The sequence below is a fragment of the Camellia sinensis genome, chromosome 10 (assembly GCF_055761805.1).
Source record: "Camellia sinensis isolate YWXY chromosome 10, ASM5576180v1, whole genome shotgun sequence".
Lineage (NCBI taxonomy): Eukaryota > Viridiplantae > Streptophyta > Magnoliopsida > Ericales > Theaceae > Camellia > Camellia sinensis.
Window position 1 is genome coordinate 53,594,265 of NC_138970.1, and position 18,702 is coordinate 53,612,966.

Sequence of the window (18,702 nt, forward strand, 5' to 3'; positions counted from 1 at the left end):
TGAGTAGACCCGTGATCTCGAATTATATACATGAATCAGCCACACACGGAATTTCTGAAATTGAGAACCTATGTCAGTTTGGAAGAACGAACTTTTGCTTATGAATTGTGAACGAATGCCTAAATGATAACTCGTACCTGTCTGTATGTTTCCATGCTTGTAACACTATTAGTATGGGTGGGATTGAACCGTGGTTAATGAACACTTAGAGACTTACTGGTTGATCTGAACTATCGTGACTGACCTGTTGAACTATGCTCGAACTGTTAAATATGGAGACACACTATTATTGACTGGATATGGAACATGTTTGGACTTACATATGCCTATACCTTTGCGTCGGATGTTAATTAATTGAACTCGACACACTCTTTGTGTCCGCTGCATTTGTATCTAGACTGAGTAGACTTATGACTTGCTGCCTTAACTATTGTATCTGGGGAAGCTGTTTTGTGTTCATCTGTATATAGACCTCGTGAATCTGTATTGGGAATGTTATTAGATCCTGAACATGCACCTATATGACTATACCTTTGCTCAGAATGATAGATATGTTATTTGTTTTGATAACTTGACCGTTAGGATTATGACTTTGGGATTGTGTGACTAAATAAAGACCCCGAATGATAAACTCTAGACTGTGAACTACGATTGTTAATAATTGACAAGACTATTTGACTAGACCAGCGAGCCTATGCTTTAAGGACTGTATGACCGATTTGAAACTTCTGCATAATACTCTGCTATCGTGTACCACCAGGAAACTTTATATGACATGTTGTTGTGTACCTTATGCTTACACGAAAGACTCATTTGGAAATTGCTATATTGACTATGATGCTTACCTCTCGATATGAACAACTGTATGCCTGTGCACCCATATATAAACTTACTTGGAGAATGTAACATTGTATATGACCTGACCTCTTCGATATGAACTATTGTGATACATGACTCTGATGTGATTTGAGAACCGAGGAACTTAGAACAACTGTAGAACTACTGCTATGCACCTAAGCGAATGAAGTATAAACTATAGAATTAATGTACCTCATTTGGAAATGATGAGGATAGAACTTTTACCCGATCTAATCTGATAGAACAATGGCTTGACGAGATCTTTGTTACCTGAGAGAACCTCTGTTTGATGACTTACGCTTGAACCTTGACTTGATATGACCTGGTTGAACTTTCATTGATTTGATCTGAGGAGACCCTTATTGAGAGTTATTATCTGATTGATTACATTATGGGGGATTGTGAATTGCTTATGATTGAACAACAGGGCCGTGCTACTAAGGGAGAATGAGAATTAGGATCAATCTTGAACCCTTAGGAAGAATGTGAACCGTCAACAGCAGACTATGTGATTACGAATAACTTCTTACTATATGCCTGTAACCGATTGGGAAAACACGTGAATGGGATTATGAAATTTAGTAACTTGTGCTTGGGGAATATGGGAATACCGTATACATGACACGTGGTTAATTACTTCGGTATTACCGTTACTACCATGAATTTGTTTGACTAAGGGAATGATTGCTTTTATGTTACTGTACCCCAAAACTGATGGAATTTATTAACAGCAGACTGGTTCGATTATAAACTCTGATTGCCTGAGAGGATATGCAATCAGTATGATTGCTTTTGTATTAACACATAGTACGATTGAATCTATGGAAACTGAGGTTGATGAATAGTATATGAATGATAACTTCAGAATGACCTGGATTAATTGTAATAAGATTACCGGATTGAAAACCAAATCGAATAAGGATCAGATAGATGACTCGGGAGTGAGTAAATCAAATCTCTGTAACTTAATAGGGGAAATTACTTATGAAAGTGGAAACAGTGTGAATCTATGACCCCGATAAGTACTTGATATATGTAATGTGAATAATAACGTAGTACAGTTGTGTTCAACTGTATTTGTTTTTTGTGTGTCTAAAGGGGATCTGTTTTCTGAAATATTCTGTGTTGTGCAATGAACAATTGTCCAATCTCTGATATGTATTTGTGTGACTCCTGGTATTATGTAATATCTGTTAGCTGTTACCCAGTATCAGAGGTTCCTTTATGGAACTTAATCTGTCAACACTCTGTTACTCGTACCGGAGGCCCCGTCATGGGGGCTCAGCTTCTGTTCTGTTACCCGGATTCGGAGGTTCCTTTATGGAACTGGTTATTCATAACCATCACGTGTCTGCATCTGTTCTGTATCTGCTCTGTTAGTGCTAATGAATGTATCACGTATGTTTAAGTAATAATTGTGACATCTATGTATGATCTGGACAAGAATGTGAATATGAACATGTATATGAATCTGTTTCTGATTAAAATCTGAATACGTATAAAACTTTGTTTTGATACGAACCTAAATCTCTGTATATGATTTGTGATTCTGTTTCGGTACGAAGTTAAGGTCGAGATTGGGTTATGAGCATATTTATGAATATGGTTATGCTTCTGTTTTGTAAAGAATTGCAGTTATATTTTTGATGAACATCATTTCTTTTGATATAAGATAACTTGAGTTTGGAGGACCAAACTTTTTAAGGTGGAGAGACTGTAACAACCCCTATCCGTAATTAGCCACTAATCCGTATTTAATGATATTAATGAGAGGATTAAAATAAATGATGTGTTTATTCTGTACTTTGTATGATTCTGACTTTCTATCTGTTACTTATAGAAATATCTGTTTGGAATTTCCACTTAAATATGTAAATTGAAAGCCTTATCGGCATCCGAAACCGAAATTGACTACACCGATATGTTATTTGGAATTTTTAGAATCATATGGCATGTTTTATTAAAAATTGATTCAGAACGATTAATTAAGTCATGTTTGGTTAGCCTAATATTCTAATTAATGTGTTTTAGCATCATAAGCATATATGTGAGACTTAAGCTCATGTGAGCTCATATCTCCTTCATTTCCCTTAGTGCAAAAATTTGAGATTTCATCCTAGAGTGAGAGATACTCAATTTTAGAGAGAGAAAGTGTTGATTTAAAGTTGAAGTTGGGGATTTTGCTAGAGTAGCTCAAGTTTGGCAAGGATCTTGTGTGTTTGAAAACTTTAGGTAAGCCCTTGACTATTAATTCATGAAAATTGTGTGTTGTAGAGATGCATTCATGGAGTTGTTATGATCATTTGCATGTGTTTCACATGTATTTGTCAAGAAGATAGAGAATTTGATTATAATTTCACATGCATGCATATATATATATATAGAGGTTTGCCATTTGAGTTTGATTTTGAGCATCTATGTTGTTATGATAAGTTATTGGGCACATGCATGTATAATTCGTCATGTTTTAAAGTTTAAACTCATGTTTTGAAAATGATTTCCTTTATGCATGGAGCCTTTGAGCTCAATTTTGTTAAAACCATGGTGTTGGAGAAAAAGAGTTTATAAACCTTATATACATGGAAGTTTAAACTCAATTTTAGCTAAATCCATGAGTTTTGAGCTAAGGGTTTGTAAATGATCATGTATTGATGTTTTAGAAAAGTTTTCCAAGTGTTTTGATCAAGCTATGCATGAGTGTAGCCATTGAATTGCATTTTGAAGCTCAAAACTCTGTTTTTGGAAACCCAGAATTTCACAGTCCGCTCGAGCGAAGAATACGAGCCCTCAGTATTTTTGCAGGCATGAGCGCTCCGCTCGAGCGACCAAAGTCACGCTCGAGCGAACCCTTTGTATATTGTTGATCCGCTCGAGCATGGAATTTCTAGCTCGAGTGTAGATTGAGACCAACCAGTACTTTCTCCGAGTTTGCAGACCGCTCGAGCGAAGGAAGTCTCGCTCGAGCGACCGCTCTCATTTTGCATGTCCGCTTGAGCGAGGAAAGCTACGCTCGAGCGTGGACCTTATTTTCACAAATTTTGCCTAAGTGTTCCAAGGCATGTTTTGGCATCCTCATTGCATCTTAGGCATTCCTAAGCCTTAATTAAGCCATGGTATTGAGGTTATGGATAGAAACACACTAAGAAAAGAATGTACTAAATTCCGAGACTGCAAGTGTGTGTGTTTTAGGCAATGTGATAAGTAAGAATAAGAACCAATGTAATGAACGCTAATCCTTAATAACAACTTGAATGTGTAATGATAAGACATGCTTGTGTTATGTATTTTGTGATTGTAGGTCAAGACTCGAGGATTGATTAACCATTGTTGGAACCACTGTGAGTAACGTTATTGTAAAGATACGTTCATATGAATTACGTTCCAAATGAAATATGATAAGTTCTGATTTTTGAAATGGTATCTATTTTTGTGAACGAATATTCCATGTTTGAAATCTATTATGGCATCCATAGATAGTGCCAAGTCATGGGGACGGCATGAAAATGCGGGTCCATGACATACAAGTATTTACGAGACCTCGTTAGCCACTTCATGTGGTGATATGGGTTTAATTGGTATCTGGAACTGATTACTCTAGTCGGAAGACGTTCTGTGATGTGTTCTATAGGATGTACCGTTATTATGTTTTGATATGAGAATGATTATGCTCTGGTCTGTTTTCTGCTGATGATATATTCGGATTTCGTTCACTAACCCCTTTACTTTAATGTTATTCATTGGGCTTTAGCTCATTGTGTGTATATATATGTATAGGTGAGCATTCTGGAGCCCGAGCCTGAAGGCTTTTGTCTGGACCTGTGTTCTGTTGTTAGCCAACCATTGTGCCTCACGTGGAGGTTCCCGAAGTGTCCTGTGTTCAAGTTCTGTTAGTTCTGTGTATATGTATGACTTGATTTAATTCTGTTGGCTGGACTTAAAATACTGTAATGTGTGTGGGTATAATGTATGGTTGACTACCGGTTATGTATATAAAGTTTTTAAATATTTCGTTTCATATAAATCAGCACAGCTCATTAGACAACTATATTTATATATTAGCTTCCGCTAGCCCCTTAATTTTGTTAATCAGTTAAGAGGCCTTCGGTAATCCAAGGATTACTGGCCGGTTACGATGCTAAACCTATAGGGGCGGGTTTGGGTCGTGACACCTTTCATCCATGGCTTCTTCTGATCCATCTTTGTCTTCTTCTTTACCTTCTAATCTCAATCTATTGATTTCCAACCTTAATTATAGTCAAACTTGATTCTACAAATTTTCTTATGTGGAGGAGTCAATTTCAGAATATATTGCGTGCAACTGACTTGCTAGAGTTTGCAAATGGATGAATTCTCTGTCCACCACTGCTGATTAAAGATTCAAGTGGTGTTGAAGTTTAGAATCCAGATTGAGCACATTGGAACAAAATCGATGCTCACTTGCTAAGCTATATAACAACCACAGCAACCACATTTAGTCCTCGTTTAAGAATATGCTATTTTAGTAACTTTTTGGCTTTTTACGAAAAGATATGCAGAAACATAGAAAAAGTGATGTGACAACTTATAGTGACTTTTTGGCTAAAATTGAAGGTTGCCAAACGAGGTCTTACACCTGCAATTTTTTTTTCTCTGTTCTTCATTTGTAACATAGCTTTGAGGTATGGAATGCTCTCTGCAAATGATTCATAGTGTTATCTAGATCTCACATTCATCAAATGAAAAATCGATTGACTCATTTGACAAAAGATTCCCTATAAATCAATGAGTATTTGAATCAGATTAAGGAACTTTCTGATCAATTAACTCTAGCTTCATCACCAATTGATGAAAAAGATCTGGTGTTCCTTACTTTAAATGGATTACCAGATGAGTTTGATGCTCTTAAAACCACTGTTAGAGCACGTGTTGAGCCTATTTCTATGGCAGAATTAACCTCTCTTTTTGTGTTCTGAATTGATTCATATTGAATCCAAACAGAGAAAGTTACAATCTCATGAATCTTCAGTTGCTTATGTTGTCAGAGAGGATCCTCTAATACTGTTCCTAGAGGATGATCATCCTTTAGAGGTCACAAAGGAGGTTTTAGAGACGATTTTTGTGGTGGTGGTAGACCAGTTTCTCGTGGCAGAGGTTGTCATTACTCATCAAATCTAATTTGTCAAATTTGTGGCAAATGGAATCACACAACATTGGACTGTTGACATAGAATGGATGTGAACTTTCATTAACCTTCTTTATCAAATTTTTCTTCCTCGTTTGCTCAAGCATCCTCTTCTTCTAGATATCCTTCACTATGTGCTTATGTTGCTTCTACTACTTTATCTGTCCCATTTGAATCTTCTTACTAGTACCTTGATTTTGCTGCCTCTGATCATATTATTCATGATCTTTCTAATCTCAATATGTATCATTCATATCAAGGCCCTGATCAGATCACAGTTAGCAATGGTAATTCTCTTCCTATTTATCATACAGGTAAGGAAATCTTACTTACTCCTCATTTTTCTTTTAAGCTTAACAAACTTTTACATGCTCCTATATCCTCCAATCTTCTTTCTGTGCATCAACTCACAAAGGACAACAATTGCACTATTACTTTTGATGAGTCTTCCTTTGTGATTCAGGACAAGCACTCGAAGGCCATTCTGTACAAGGGTTGTAATGCTCATGGCTTATATCACTTTCCACATTTGCAATCCTCCTCCACTACTACAGTGCATGCTTTTCCTTTATCATCATCTCATGCTTTACTTTCCTCTACTACTAATTCTGTATCTGAGAATACTTGGCATAAGAGATTGGGACATCCATCTCAAATGAAATTTACTACTTTAGAGAAGCACTTATCTGTTGCTATCAATAAGTCAGAATCTTTTGTCTATCCTTGTATACATTGTAGTGTAGCTAAAAGTCATAGACTTTCTTTCAAACTTTCAAATTCTACTGTAAATAAACCCTTATCTCTTATTCATAGTGATGTATGGGGACCATTTCATTTATTCATTCTTATTCTGATTACAAGTTTTATGTGTTGTTCATTGATGATTTTAGCAAATTCGCTTGGCTTTATTCTCTATGCTATAAAAGTGAAGTTTTCTCAAAATTTTTAGAGTTTAAAGCTTATGTTGAGACTCAATTTTATACTCAATTGCAAGTGCTCATGACTGATGGCGGTATTGAATTTGTTAATACTTCTATGACTCAATTTTTAAAAGCCTAACGCATTGTTCATCAATTATCTTGTTCATACACTCCTCCTCAAAATCGTGTCTCTAAAAGAAAACATGGACATATTATTGACACCACCATTGCTTTGCTTCATCACTCTTCTGTTCCAACTAAGTTCTAGTTTGATGCAGTTTTTACTGTTACTTATCTTATTAATAGAATGCCCAATGCAAACCTTTCTCATAAATCACCCTATGAGCACCTTTTTTCATACCTTACCTGATTATTCTTTTCTAAGAGTTTTTGGATGCCAATGCTTTCCTTGGTTAAAGCTCTACACCACGAGTAAGCTTCAGCCTAGGTCTGTTTTCTGTGTCTTTCTTGGTTATCATTCATCCTATAAAGGTTGCAGATGTTTAGACATGACTATAGGTAAAATTCATATTTCTCGACGTGTGAGCTTCTATGAGGATATCTTTCCTTTTTTCTCCTTTATCAACTAAATCTGCAAACTCTTCTTTGTCTAATCTCCATTCTTTTTTCTAGCCTGTTTGTTCTTCTTCTTCTATTTCTTTCTTGACTACTATGCCTGCAACTCCTTTGTCCTTTGTTTCTCTACCCCAGACCCCTGCCGCACAGTCTTCTTCACCCGCTACTGCTTAGCACTGGACTGTTCCCATTGCAGCATTGTCTCATACACCTGTTATAGCTCAGAACTCTACTCCTATTGATATTTAGGTCTCTTATCCTTTGTCTAGTCTACCTAGTCTGCCTTTAGAACCATCTTCTATTCTTGTTCAGTCAATTTTTATAGATTTACCACATCTTTCTTCCTCCTCCAACATCCATCCAATGATTACTCATTCAAAAGTTCATGGTCTTGTGGCCAACACATCCTCATTCTTTGTTAATGTTGAGCCTTCTACTTATCAACAAGCACTTGCTTCTCCACATTGGCATACTGCTATGTTTGAAGAATACAATGCCTTGCTTGCTCAAGGCACTTAGTCCATTGTTCCTCTTCCATCTTCTACGAAGGCTATTGGTTGTAAATGGTTTTCCGAATTAAAAGAAATAGTGATGGTTACATTGCTAGATACAAGGCAAGGTTGGTGGCTAAAGGATTCTTACAACAAGAAAGCATTGATTATACTGAAACCTTTAGTCCAGTAGTTAAACATCCTACTATACGCATTTTGCTCTGTGTTGTTTACATTATCATTGGCCATTAAAGTAACCTGACATTGGCAATGCCTTCTTACATAGTACCTTGGATGAAGAGGTTTATATGAATTAACCACCAGGTTTTGTCATTTCTTCTTCTCCACATCACGTTTGCCGATTAAAAAAGGCTCTCTATGGGTTAAAACAAGCTCCCAGAGCTTGGTAGTCTACATTTTCAAGATTTTTGGTGTCGCAAGGTCTTGTCAATAGCCACTGTGATAATTCTTTATTTATCCATAAAACTTCTACTTTTATTACTATTCTCCTTGTGTATATGGATGACATACTTCTTACTGGGAGCAACCCATCTCATCTTCCGCCTTTGCTATGAAAGAGTTACATGATATTTATTATTTTTTGGACATTTCCATTCAATCTCTGGGAGATTCTTATTTTTTTGTCTCAGTAGAAGTATGCTTCTGATATTCTTGTCAAAGCAGGAATGACTTCTTGCAAGTCCTGCCCTATACCTAGTTCCATAAACCCTCCTCTCCATTCTGATGGTTCCCTTCTTTTTGCTCACCCTCAGTTGTATAGAAGCATAGTTGGAGCTCTACAATATCTTACTATCACTCATCTAGATCTTTCCTTAGCTGTCAATCAGGCCTATTAATATATGCATGCACCTACAAATGGTCACTTTGCTCTGGTCAAGAGATTTCTTCAGTTTGTTAAAGGCTCTCTCTCTCTCATGGCCTGACTTTTCGTCCAAGTTCTTTTGAGTTGCAAGCCTTTTTTGATTCAAATTGGGCAGGTGACTTCATAGACCGCAAGTCTACTTCGGGTTATTGTGTCTATCTTGGCTCCAATATCATTTCTTGGTTTGCAAAGAAACAGGCCACTGTTTCACGATCAAGTACTGAGACTGAATACAGATCTCTTGCCTATGTTATAATCGAATTGAGCTGGTTACAAATGTTTCTTCATGATCTTTCTATTTATTTTTCTATTCCACCTATTCTTTGGTGTGACAACTTATTAGCAATTGCTCTTGCCTCTAATCTGGTGTTTCATACACGATCCAAACACATTGAGGTGGATTGTCACTTTATCCATGAGAAGATTGCCACTTGTTCTAAAATATATTGCATATGTTGATCAGATTGCGAATATATTCACTAAGCCTCTGTCAGCTTCTCGTTTTCATTTTCTTCAGTCCAAGCTAATGGTCCACTCCTCTCCCATCAGCTTGACGGGGGCTGATGAGGATATTATAGCTACAGCTCATACAGCTTCCACTGCAGATACAACTGCACAACTTCCATAGCAGCAGCTCAAGGCTCAACGTCAAGCTTAGCTAGTAATCTAGCAACTGTGATAGTTATAACTCCTAACTACTCAATCGTATGTGATTAGTTAGAATTGGTTATGATTTGTTAGTTAGTTAGATATGCTATCTCTTGTATAAATATACTTTGTATCATTGATAATCAATAAGGAAAAAATCTTTTTCAATTGTTCTTCAAAATCATCCATATGGCTTCCCATTTGCTAGGCCTGCTTGAGCTTTTTTAGGACCCTAGGAAAACTTCCTAGATGGGTCCTCTTATAGTTATAGAGTAATTTTTCGTGATTTCAAGCTAATGGGTTACGTTGATTGACTTTATAACTCAAAATACCTCAATTTCATTTATTTATTTATTTATTTGCATCATTTCATGTATGAATGTATCTAGATTCAACTCTCATTCCAATCAATCAACCAAATCAAAGTCACAATTCCACAAAAAAAAAAAAAGAAAAAAAAAGGCATTATATTTATAAAAACTATATATACATATCTATAGTGTAGAGGAGGAGTTTCAAGTGGAAGAGATGTGCAAAGAGGGAAGAAGATTTTGAGAAAGTGATTTCGATAGGGGATGAGGAGCAAAGGGGAAAAGAGTGCAGAAATAAAATGAGAAAGAGCTTCAAAGAGAGATATAAGAAAGGGTCTATTATAGGGTTAGGGAATTAAGGTAGTAATTGTGTGGTGGCTGCAAAAAAATTTGTCATACACATAGGCGAATTCTCAAAATGAGTCTTCAGATTTTACACTTGAATTAGGGGTCCTTCATTTAGGCTTAACAAGAACAATTATATTTTTGGGTCAAGTAATAAGGCATAACCCTAGGTAGGGTCTTACTTGGGGCCCTAAGTGGATGTTTTGCTTGCACATTCTCATAATCGGCCCCGCCTATGTTATGGTATAGCTAACTATATTTTAGATATTGTGATTTTTATATACTTGTGTTATTTATTACATAAATATACTAGGAGGTGAATCAACGATCACAATATCAAGGGTATCTATTGGGACCAATCATGTGCAACTCTCTCATTTACAATTTGCAGATGATTCTCTATTGTTTTGTGAAGTTGAGCTGTCAGAAGTCCTTAATTTGAAAAGAATCCTCAGGTGTTTTGAAGTGGCATCAAGTCTTAAAATCAACTATCATAAAAGTGTGGTTTGTGGGATTGGTATCTCTAACTCTATTCTTGTTGAGTTTATGTCCCTGTTGAACTGTAAGACTCAAACACTTCCAATTAAGTATCTAGGATTGCCTTTGGATACTAATCCCAGGAGAAAGAAAACATGGCTACCTGTTGTTGATAAGTTTAAATTGAGACTTATTGGTTGGAAAATGAGGCTTCTTTCTTTTGCAGGTCGATTAACCTTGGTTAAAGCAATGTTGTCAAGCTTACCTATGTATTACTTGTCTCTATATAGGCTGCCTGAAGGAATTGCCAATGAGATAGATAAAATTCAAGCCTCATTCTTATAGGGAGGCTCAGATTTAAGGCAGAAAATCCACTTAGTGAAATGGTTAGAGGTAACTAAGAGTATAAAGCAGGATGGGCTGGGCATCAGAAAAGTTAGGGATGTGAATGTGTGCTTACTTCTAAAGTGGTGGTGGAGGTTTGCTTCTAATCATGATTCATTGTGGAAGAGGGTCATTTGCAGCAAATACAGATTTCTTAGAGGGAAATGGTTCCTAAATCTTAGCCCAAGCATCAACTCTTCTAACATATGAAGTGGCATTGTGGCAGTAATGAAGCAGAAAGAGTCCTTTTTACAATACTATGCCAGTAACCTACAGTTAAGGGTGGGCAATAGTTGTCTAATCAGATTTTGGTATGATACTTGGTGTAGAGCTCTTTGTCTAAAAGATGAGTTCCCTCGGCTTTTCAAATTGTCATTAGATAATGAAGGATCACTTATGGACTTTGTGGATATCTCTGGACCTTCTAAGAACTGGTTGTTCACCTTTAGGAGGCTTCTCTTTGATTGGGAAAAGAATGAGCTCCTCAGACTCACTGGCATCTTATCTTCAGCCCCTTCATTGAACTTGAAGGCCCAAGATAGTGCAGTTTGGAAAGAAGCTAAACCGGGGCAGACTCTTGTATCAGATCTTTACAACCATACTAACATTGTCTATGGAGGTACTGATAGATCTAATCGAATGGTATGGATCAAGTATCTCCCACCCAAAGTGCAATTCTTTGGTTGGCTTGCATGGAAGCACAAGCTTAAAACTTCTGTATTCTTACAACGAATTGGTGTCTTGGATAGGTCTGCATCTACTTTGTGCATTTTTTGCAAAGCTCAGTAGGAAACAATTGAACATGTGCTAATCTTTTTCCCTCTGGTGTGGAGAGTCTAGACTGGATTGTTACAGTGGTGGGGGATTACTTGGGTAGTTCCAGACTCTGTTCAAGGTCTGCTGCAATGGTGGTCAGGTTACTACTGCAGGAAATCTGAACGGCGAATTTGGTGTGCCATACCTCTGGTGACTCTTTGCTCGATTTGGAAACACAGAAATGAATGTTTCTTTTAAGCTTCCCCACCAAAACTGTAGGAGCTACAAGAACTCATTATCACCAAGCTTGCCATCTGGTTGAAGGCTACTTCCAAGGAGCTTTATTTTTCGATTAATGATTTTCTATATAACATCTCAGGTGTTAGGCATTGTATTCAGGGCTAGCCTGTAGTAGATTCCTTATATTTGCTTTGTTGTTGCTGCCCTACTATTGTTGGGCTGGTCTTGTATCTTTGGTTGTATTCTCATCAACCTTGAGGTGTACTTGCAAATGTTTGGGTATTCCTTGCGGTGCCAACCTAGTTGGGATCGTTTGGTGATGCTTTGATGCTTTGCACTTCCTCATCTTTTCTTTGATGTTCATATGTTTGTATGGTTTCAACATCAATAAAGGGCCTTTTTTGTTGTTCAAAAAAAGAAAAAAAAGAAAACAAAAAAGGGAGTTGTTAAAACCACACAAAAAATCTTTCTACACTTGTGTAAGAGTTTGTTTGTTTGTTTTTTTTTTTTTTTATTATTTTTTTTAATGTGAGTAAAGTACAAGTGTTTCAATATAGAAGTTGGGTGTAGAGAAAAATATTTGATGTATATTTAGTTGCTCTCAATACATCAATCATGTAGCTAACTAACATGAAAAATAATTCCAAAACACAAATTTAAATAGGGGTTGTGATGTTGTGTAATTGATGGTGGATGGGACCAGCACGTTTCCTTTTCTTAGGGCCCAAAAGAAGGTCCTTAAAAATATATATTAATAAAAAATAATAATTGCCTTAATAATGTATCTGGAGAGAATATTTCCTCAAGACTTTGGTGGGTTTGGATTATAATAACTATATGAAGTGTAATATTAATTTCTTTTTGAGTAATAGAGGGAGTGCTCACTAACTATGAAAGCTATTTGTATAGCCTATTTCCTTATAAATGAAAGAGGAGGCCCATCCCACACCACCGTACCTTTCTTTATTTAGAAGCCTCTCATCCAATTCTTGTTAGAGATTGATTATTTATGTATTTAATAGAATTGTATAAAATATCATCTAATTTATTAAAATTGTCGTATACATACTGATTTGCCACTAATTTTTGAAATTTATAATCCATATTCAAAACAGTTCCGGTCCATCATAATTAATATATATATATATATATATATTAACTTTTAATGAAATATCAAAATAAAAATCAGTGTAAGAGATTTAAGATGTAGAATTTATTGCAAATTAGTGTTATATATTATGCAAATGCTTGATAATTGTTTAAGATTATTTTTCAATTAACTAATAAATTGAAACTGCTTAAACTGTGGTTTAGTTATTTGTCAATCTGTCATTTACGATTTAACTTATAATTTTACTCTCAAACCGCACCGAATCACATCGTGGACATCCCTAATATTTTAATATAATTTCTCACTTGTAGTCACACAAGATATTAATGTTAGGGCAAATTACATATACCTCCCTCGAGGTTTAGCTAAATTACAAATACTCCTCTGAGGTTTCAGAAATTACAGATACCCCCCTGAGATTTATATTTTCATAACAAATTGCCCCATGAGGTTTATATTTTCATAACAATTTGCCCCTAATTTGTTATGCAAATAGTACTTTCAGGAGGGTATCTGTAATTTTGCTAAACCTCGAGGGGGTATATGTAATTTGCCATTAATGTTATGTATATAAGAATTATTATACCAAACATCAAATAGTAAATATAAAAATGATCAAATCAAATTATAAGCATAACATTGAGTCTTCAAAATAAATATTCAAACATGGGTAAATTACACAGTTAGCCCATTAATCGAAGTGAAGTTTTACTTTAATTCCTATAGTTTTAATTTAAATAATTTGAATCTCATACTTTCAGCTCTGTTATAACGTGATTCTTCCGTTATGCGCCGTTAATATTTTGAATGGAAAAATATTTGGTGTAAAACTAAAGGGACCAGAGTAAAATTTAAAAGAAGCTATTGGGACTACTAATGTAATCTATTCATTATGCTGGGAGTCCCTGAATTTTTTTTAATTTTTTTTTTGAATTCTACTTTGGTTCATTTAATTTTGCATGTCATCTTTTTTCGTTCAAAATTTTAACAGTAAGTGATGGAAGGGCCACATTCAACAAAATAAAAAATGTAGAGTTCAAATTATTTAAATTAAAATTACAAGAACTAAATTCAAATTGGGTTTGGCGTCTCTCAAGTTGAGATGTTGAGTTGGCATCTCAGCTTGAGAGAATGTTTGGACTTCATAAGCCCATTTTGAGACCGATTTCGGTGATTCAAATCATTCACTTTTTAGAACTCGTTGAGAAGAATATCTATACAAAAAATCAAGATAATTGAATATCGGTAACTATATGTTTGAATAATATTTGTTTTTAAAAAATAGACGACAAATATAATTTTGAAAATAGTCATCTATTTTTTGTAATACAAATTTTGTTCAAACTTATAGTTACAGATGCCCGATTATTTTAATTTTTTGCATGAACATTGTACTCAACAAATTTTAAAAAGTAAACAATTTGGATCACCAAAATTAGTCCAAAATTAGGTTTACAAAATTCAAACGCTATCTCAAATTAAGATGACCAATTTGAGAGAAACTAAACCCATTAAAATTTCGTTCAAATTAAAAGGAATAAGAATATAATTTACCCTTCAAACCTAAATTAACGATCATTTGCTTGTAATAAATAGGGTATAGTGGATCAATGCTTCTTAATGATCCATTAAAGTATATTGGGCCCATATTTGAAAATTTGAGGAGGAGTGATGGAGACCCCTCCAATCACCACCCCCACCACCCCCACACACATGTAGCAGATGGTGATTGGAGGACAAAGGAAACACAAAAAAAGAAAAAGAAAATCCAACCAATGAGAGAGAGAGAGGGGGTCAAAGGGGGTGGGAAAAAAAGAAGATCTTAGACATTTTTGTTATCTGTGCAAGTTCATCATTTTTTTTTCTTTTTTTTTTTCCTCTGAAAAGCTGAAAACACAAATAAATATTTTTTAAATGTTCTCGAACCAGAAACAACAATATTTTTTTTATCGGTTAAAAAAAAATTAAATTAAATTAAACAACAACAACATTGTAATTAAGGAGTAGCAACCCGATTGAAAACATAAAATGACGGCGAAGTAAAATTTGTAGTGGGGGAAGAACCGGTGCAAAATGTGAGTCTTATAAAAAATTTGTTTGTTTAAATTTTTTTTAAGGATAAAGCTATTTCTAAGAAATTGATGTGATTGAAAAATACTAAAAGATTTTTTTTCTTTTATTGGCAAAGTTGAAGTGGGGTTCAATTTACATTTTTTTTTTTTTTTTGAAATTTTGTGAATTTTTTTCCCCTACTTCTTAGTTCCTTGTATGATAAGACCTGAAAATAGAGAAACTAAAAAAAGAAGTTAAATGTACTAATTTTTTATTATTATTTAATTATTTATTTTTGAAGCACTTGCCAAATAGTCAAAAAAATAACTTCTTTATAATAAAAACCAAACAGGGCATTAATTCAGGTAAGCAACATTAGCGTAGTTTTATGTATGCATCCTCACAAAGGGTAATTATTCAATAATTTTGAATATAATGTGACATTATATGCACTGCACTTCAAATAAATTACAGAACACAAAAATTTAGAAGTGGGACTTGTGATTGACTTTTATTAAATAGTTAGAAGATAAAAAATAACTCACTCTGTGTGTATTGTGATTTTTCATTTATTAATAGTATTATGTAAACAATTAATGTAACAAAATATTTTGGAATCATGTAATAATTTTCCTCGTAGAAGACAAAATCATTAGGAATGAACAATATTACATATCCATAGATAAAACTTAGAAAATTATCATGAATTTAAATTGTGTGAATCAGATTCTTTATAAATATAATTTATAACTCATGAAAATTATTGTGAAGACAAAATTTTGGAAACATGTAATAATTTTGCCCGTAGAAGACAAAATCATTAAGACCGAACAATATTACATATCCATAGATAAAACTTAAAAAATTATCGTGAATTTAAATTGTGTGAATCAGATTCATTATAGATATAATTCATAACTCATGTGTAATTGTGTGAGTGATTTTCTAGTCACACTGCCCAACTCAGTATTCAGTTGGAGAGCACTGGCAGAATAGATGACACCTGGCTGACCTGCAACAGAAAGAGAAGATTCCGGCGGTGGTTCTTCCACCTGGGGGCACTCCGACGATCAGGTCAGTATATCTCTCAAAGATAATCAATAGTTCTAAACTCACTGTTCAGAATATAAATTGCGTACTTTAGACCCATCGGGGGTGCCTCCTTTTATAGTTAACTCAATCTTTGTCCCACTAGAAGCCTAGCTTCAATGGACTCTTGCTCGGTGCTTATCCTGGACTCTCCAAAAGATGAAGATAAACTTCCTAAGAGTGTTATCTTTACTCATGCTAAAGTCCTTCTTATTTTAGGACTCTCGCCCCTTATCTGCTTATCTCGGATTCCGATATCTTCGGAGATAACCTCGGCCTTGCCGAGATTACCTCGGCGTCATGACCTGGACACGTGGCACCTTGGCTGACACGTCGGCGTCACCTTGGCCACGTGTTGGGATTCAGAAAATATATCCCCACAGTAATGTATGTCTTCTTCATCAATAAAGATTTTCTTAGCTGATAAAAAAAAAAAAAAAAAAAAACTCATGAAATTTGAATTTACACCATATACTCGCTTTCCTATATAAATTTCGGACTAAAATTTCTGGTTGTTATATTTTCTTTTACGGCCCACACCAATGATTTTCTAAAGAAAAATGCCTAACACCCCCAGTGGGGGTCACTGGGGGTCGCCTCTGATAGGCTGAAATTTTTTTTTTTTTTTTTTTTTTGAATTCCACCCAATGGCAGTGTGCCACCTGCCACTGGGGTCACTGGGGGTGCCCCCAGCTGGGGGTCTGTAGCATAGCTCTTTTCTAAACCATTGTTTCCTCCTTGGAAAGAAATTGAAGGAGGGAAAAAAATATTATTGGAAAATACCCATTACAATGACCATGTGTTGAAGGCAAACTAAAAACCAAAGAAAGTAGCTAGTTGTTACACTGAAACATCCAAACTATACAGTACCCACCAGTTCACCTTCCTCAACATCCAAACTATACAGTACCCACCAGTTCACCTTCACCTTCCAAACTATACACTGAAACATCCAAACTATACAGTACATCTAAAGCCCTCTTTTCTTCACTGTTTCCCTTGTTGCTTTCATTCTTCACTTCTAAATCTTGCCATATACAATCACATCTCATTAGAGTTAATCTAAGCTTGTATAGTGCAATGGAACAAGCTCGGTATTGGATGCTGTCGAAGCCAAAACATAGCTTGAGCTCTCATCTTCAAGCATGCGGTGATTCATGGGAAGAACAAGCTTTTGCAGAAGACGCAGCCGGACCTCTCGGAGGATGTATATGGCCTCCAAGATCTTATACTTGCAGCTTTTGTAGAAGAGAATTCAAATCAGCTCAAGCTTTAGGCGGTCACATGAATGTGCACCGGAGGGATAGAGCTAGGCTAAAGCAATCTCCAAGTCCACTTAATGAAAATCTTCATCAGCACCACCATCAAAATCATCACAACCATATTCTGAATCCTTGTACATCCTTGGATGTTCAATACCCTTCTCAGATTTGTACAGTGGTTTATAACCCTAACCCTAATTCTGATCATGTTGTTTTTGCATCACCTCCACTTGCACAAGAGAACCCTAATGAAAAGACCTTTCTCCCTCTTTTCTCTTCTCCAATTCTTGGAGATCATCATAAGAAGTCTTCTATTTTTGCCCCTCCATCATGGTCAAACTTGGTTGCTGACCGGTATTTTGATGTCTCGGATCCGAATAATGAAGAGAGGAATAGGAGCAAGGAGGCTTATTTCACATCAGATTTGTCTGTAAGCTTGAATTTGATTGTTCGTCGAACTCGCTCTAGCTCATCTGAAAGCAAGGAGGAGGAGGCTGTGAGTTGCAAGAGGCAGAGAATTGATCCGACACGATTACCATCCTTCTTGAAATCAAATTCAACTGATACACAACATCTTAAATCAGAAGTACTTAGCTCATCTAGCTCAATAGAAGACATAGATCTTGAGCTAAGACTTGGTGATCGGCCTGAGGTGAAGTAGACCTGCTAGCAAACTTGTGTGCTTAATGCTTATATTCATAGATGAACATACCAACTTGTTCTTTTGTGCAATTCTCTTGTTTGATTTTCTTCTCTTTTCTCTTCTCTCTTCTTACCCTTTGATCTAAAAGCCAAGGCTTTGGCTTGGCTTTGAGCGTGATGACTTTGCCTCTCTCTGAGAGTACTTGTGAATTTGTAGGTTGTAACAATAACCATATGGTATTCACAGAAATCTTGAAATATTTATTTGTCTTTTACAAACTAGAATTCGTCTGCGATTTGAAATTTGCTTGATGTTAATATCAATCTAATCAATCGGTATTAACTAGACATTTTGGCCTGGGAAAACTAAGATTTAGATTGATATTTTATATGCCTGCAGAACAATATATTGTATTTATCTTGTTGTAATCCTATTGCCAATTTTGCTAAAGTAAGAGATGATTTACTGAATAAAGAAGTAATATAACTTAAGGTT

At 35.5% G+C, this 18,702-nt stretch overlaps 1 protein-coding gene across 1 annotated transcript; it reads left to right on the forward strand.

The window, feature by feature from the left end:
• Positions 1-17,039: 17,039 nt before the first annotated feature.
• Positions 17,040-18,485, forward strand: LOC114305686 (uncharacterized). The gene has a single exon (XM_028250813.2). The coding sequence runs from the start codon at positions 17,383-17,385 to the stop codon at positions 18,223-18,225; it is 843 nt and encodes a 280-aa protein (XP_028106614.1). The 5' UTR covers positions 17,040-17,382; the 3' UTR covers positions 18,226-18,485.
• The last annotated feature ends 217 nt before the right edge of the window (positions 18,486-18,702 follow it).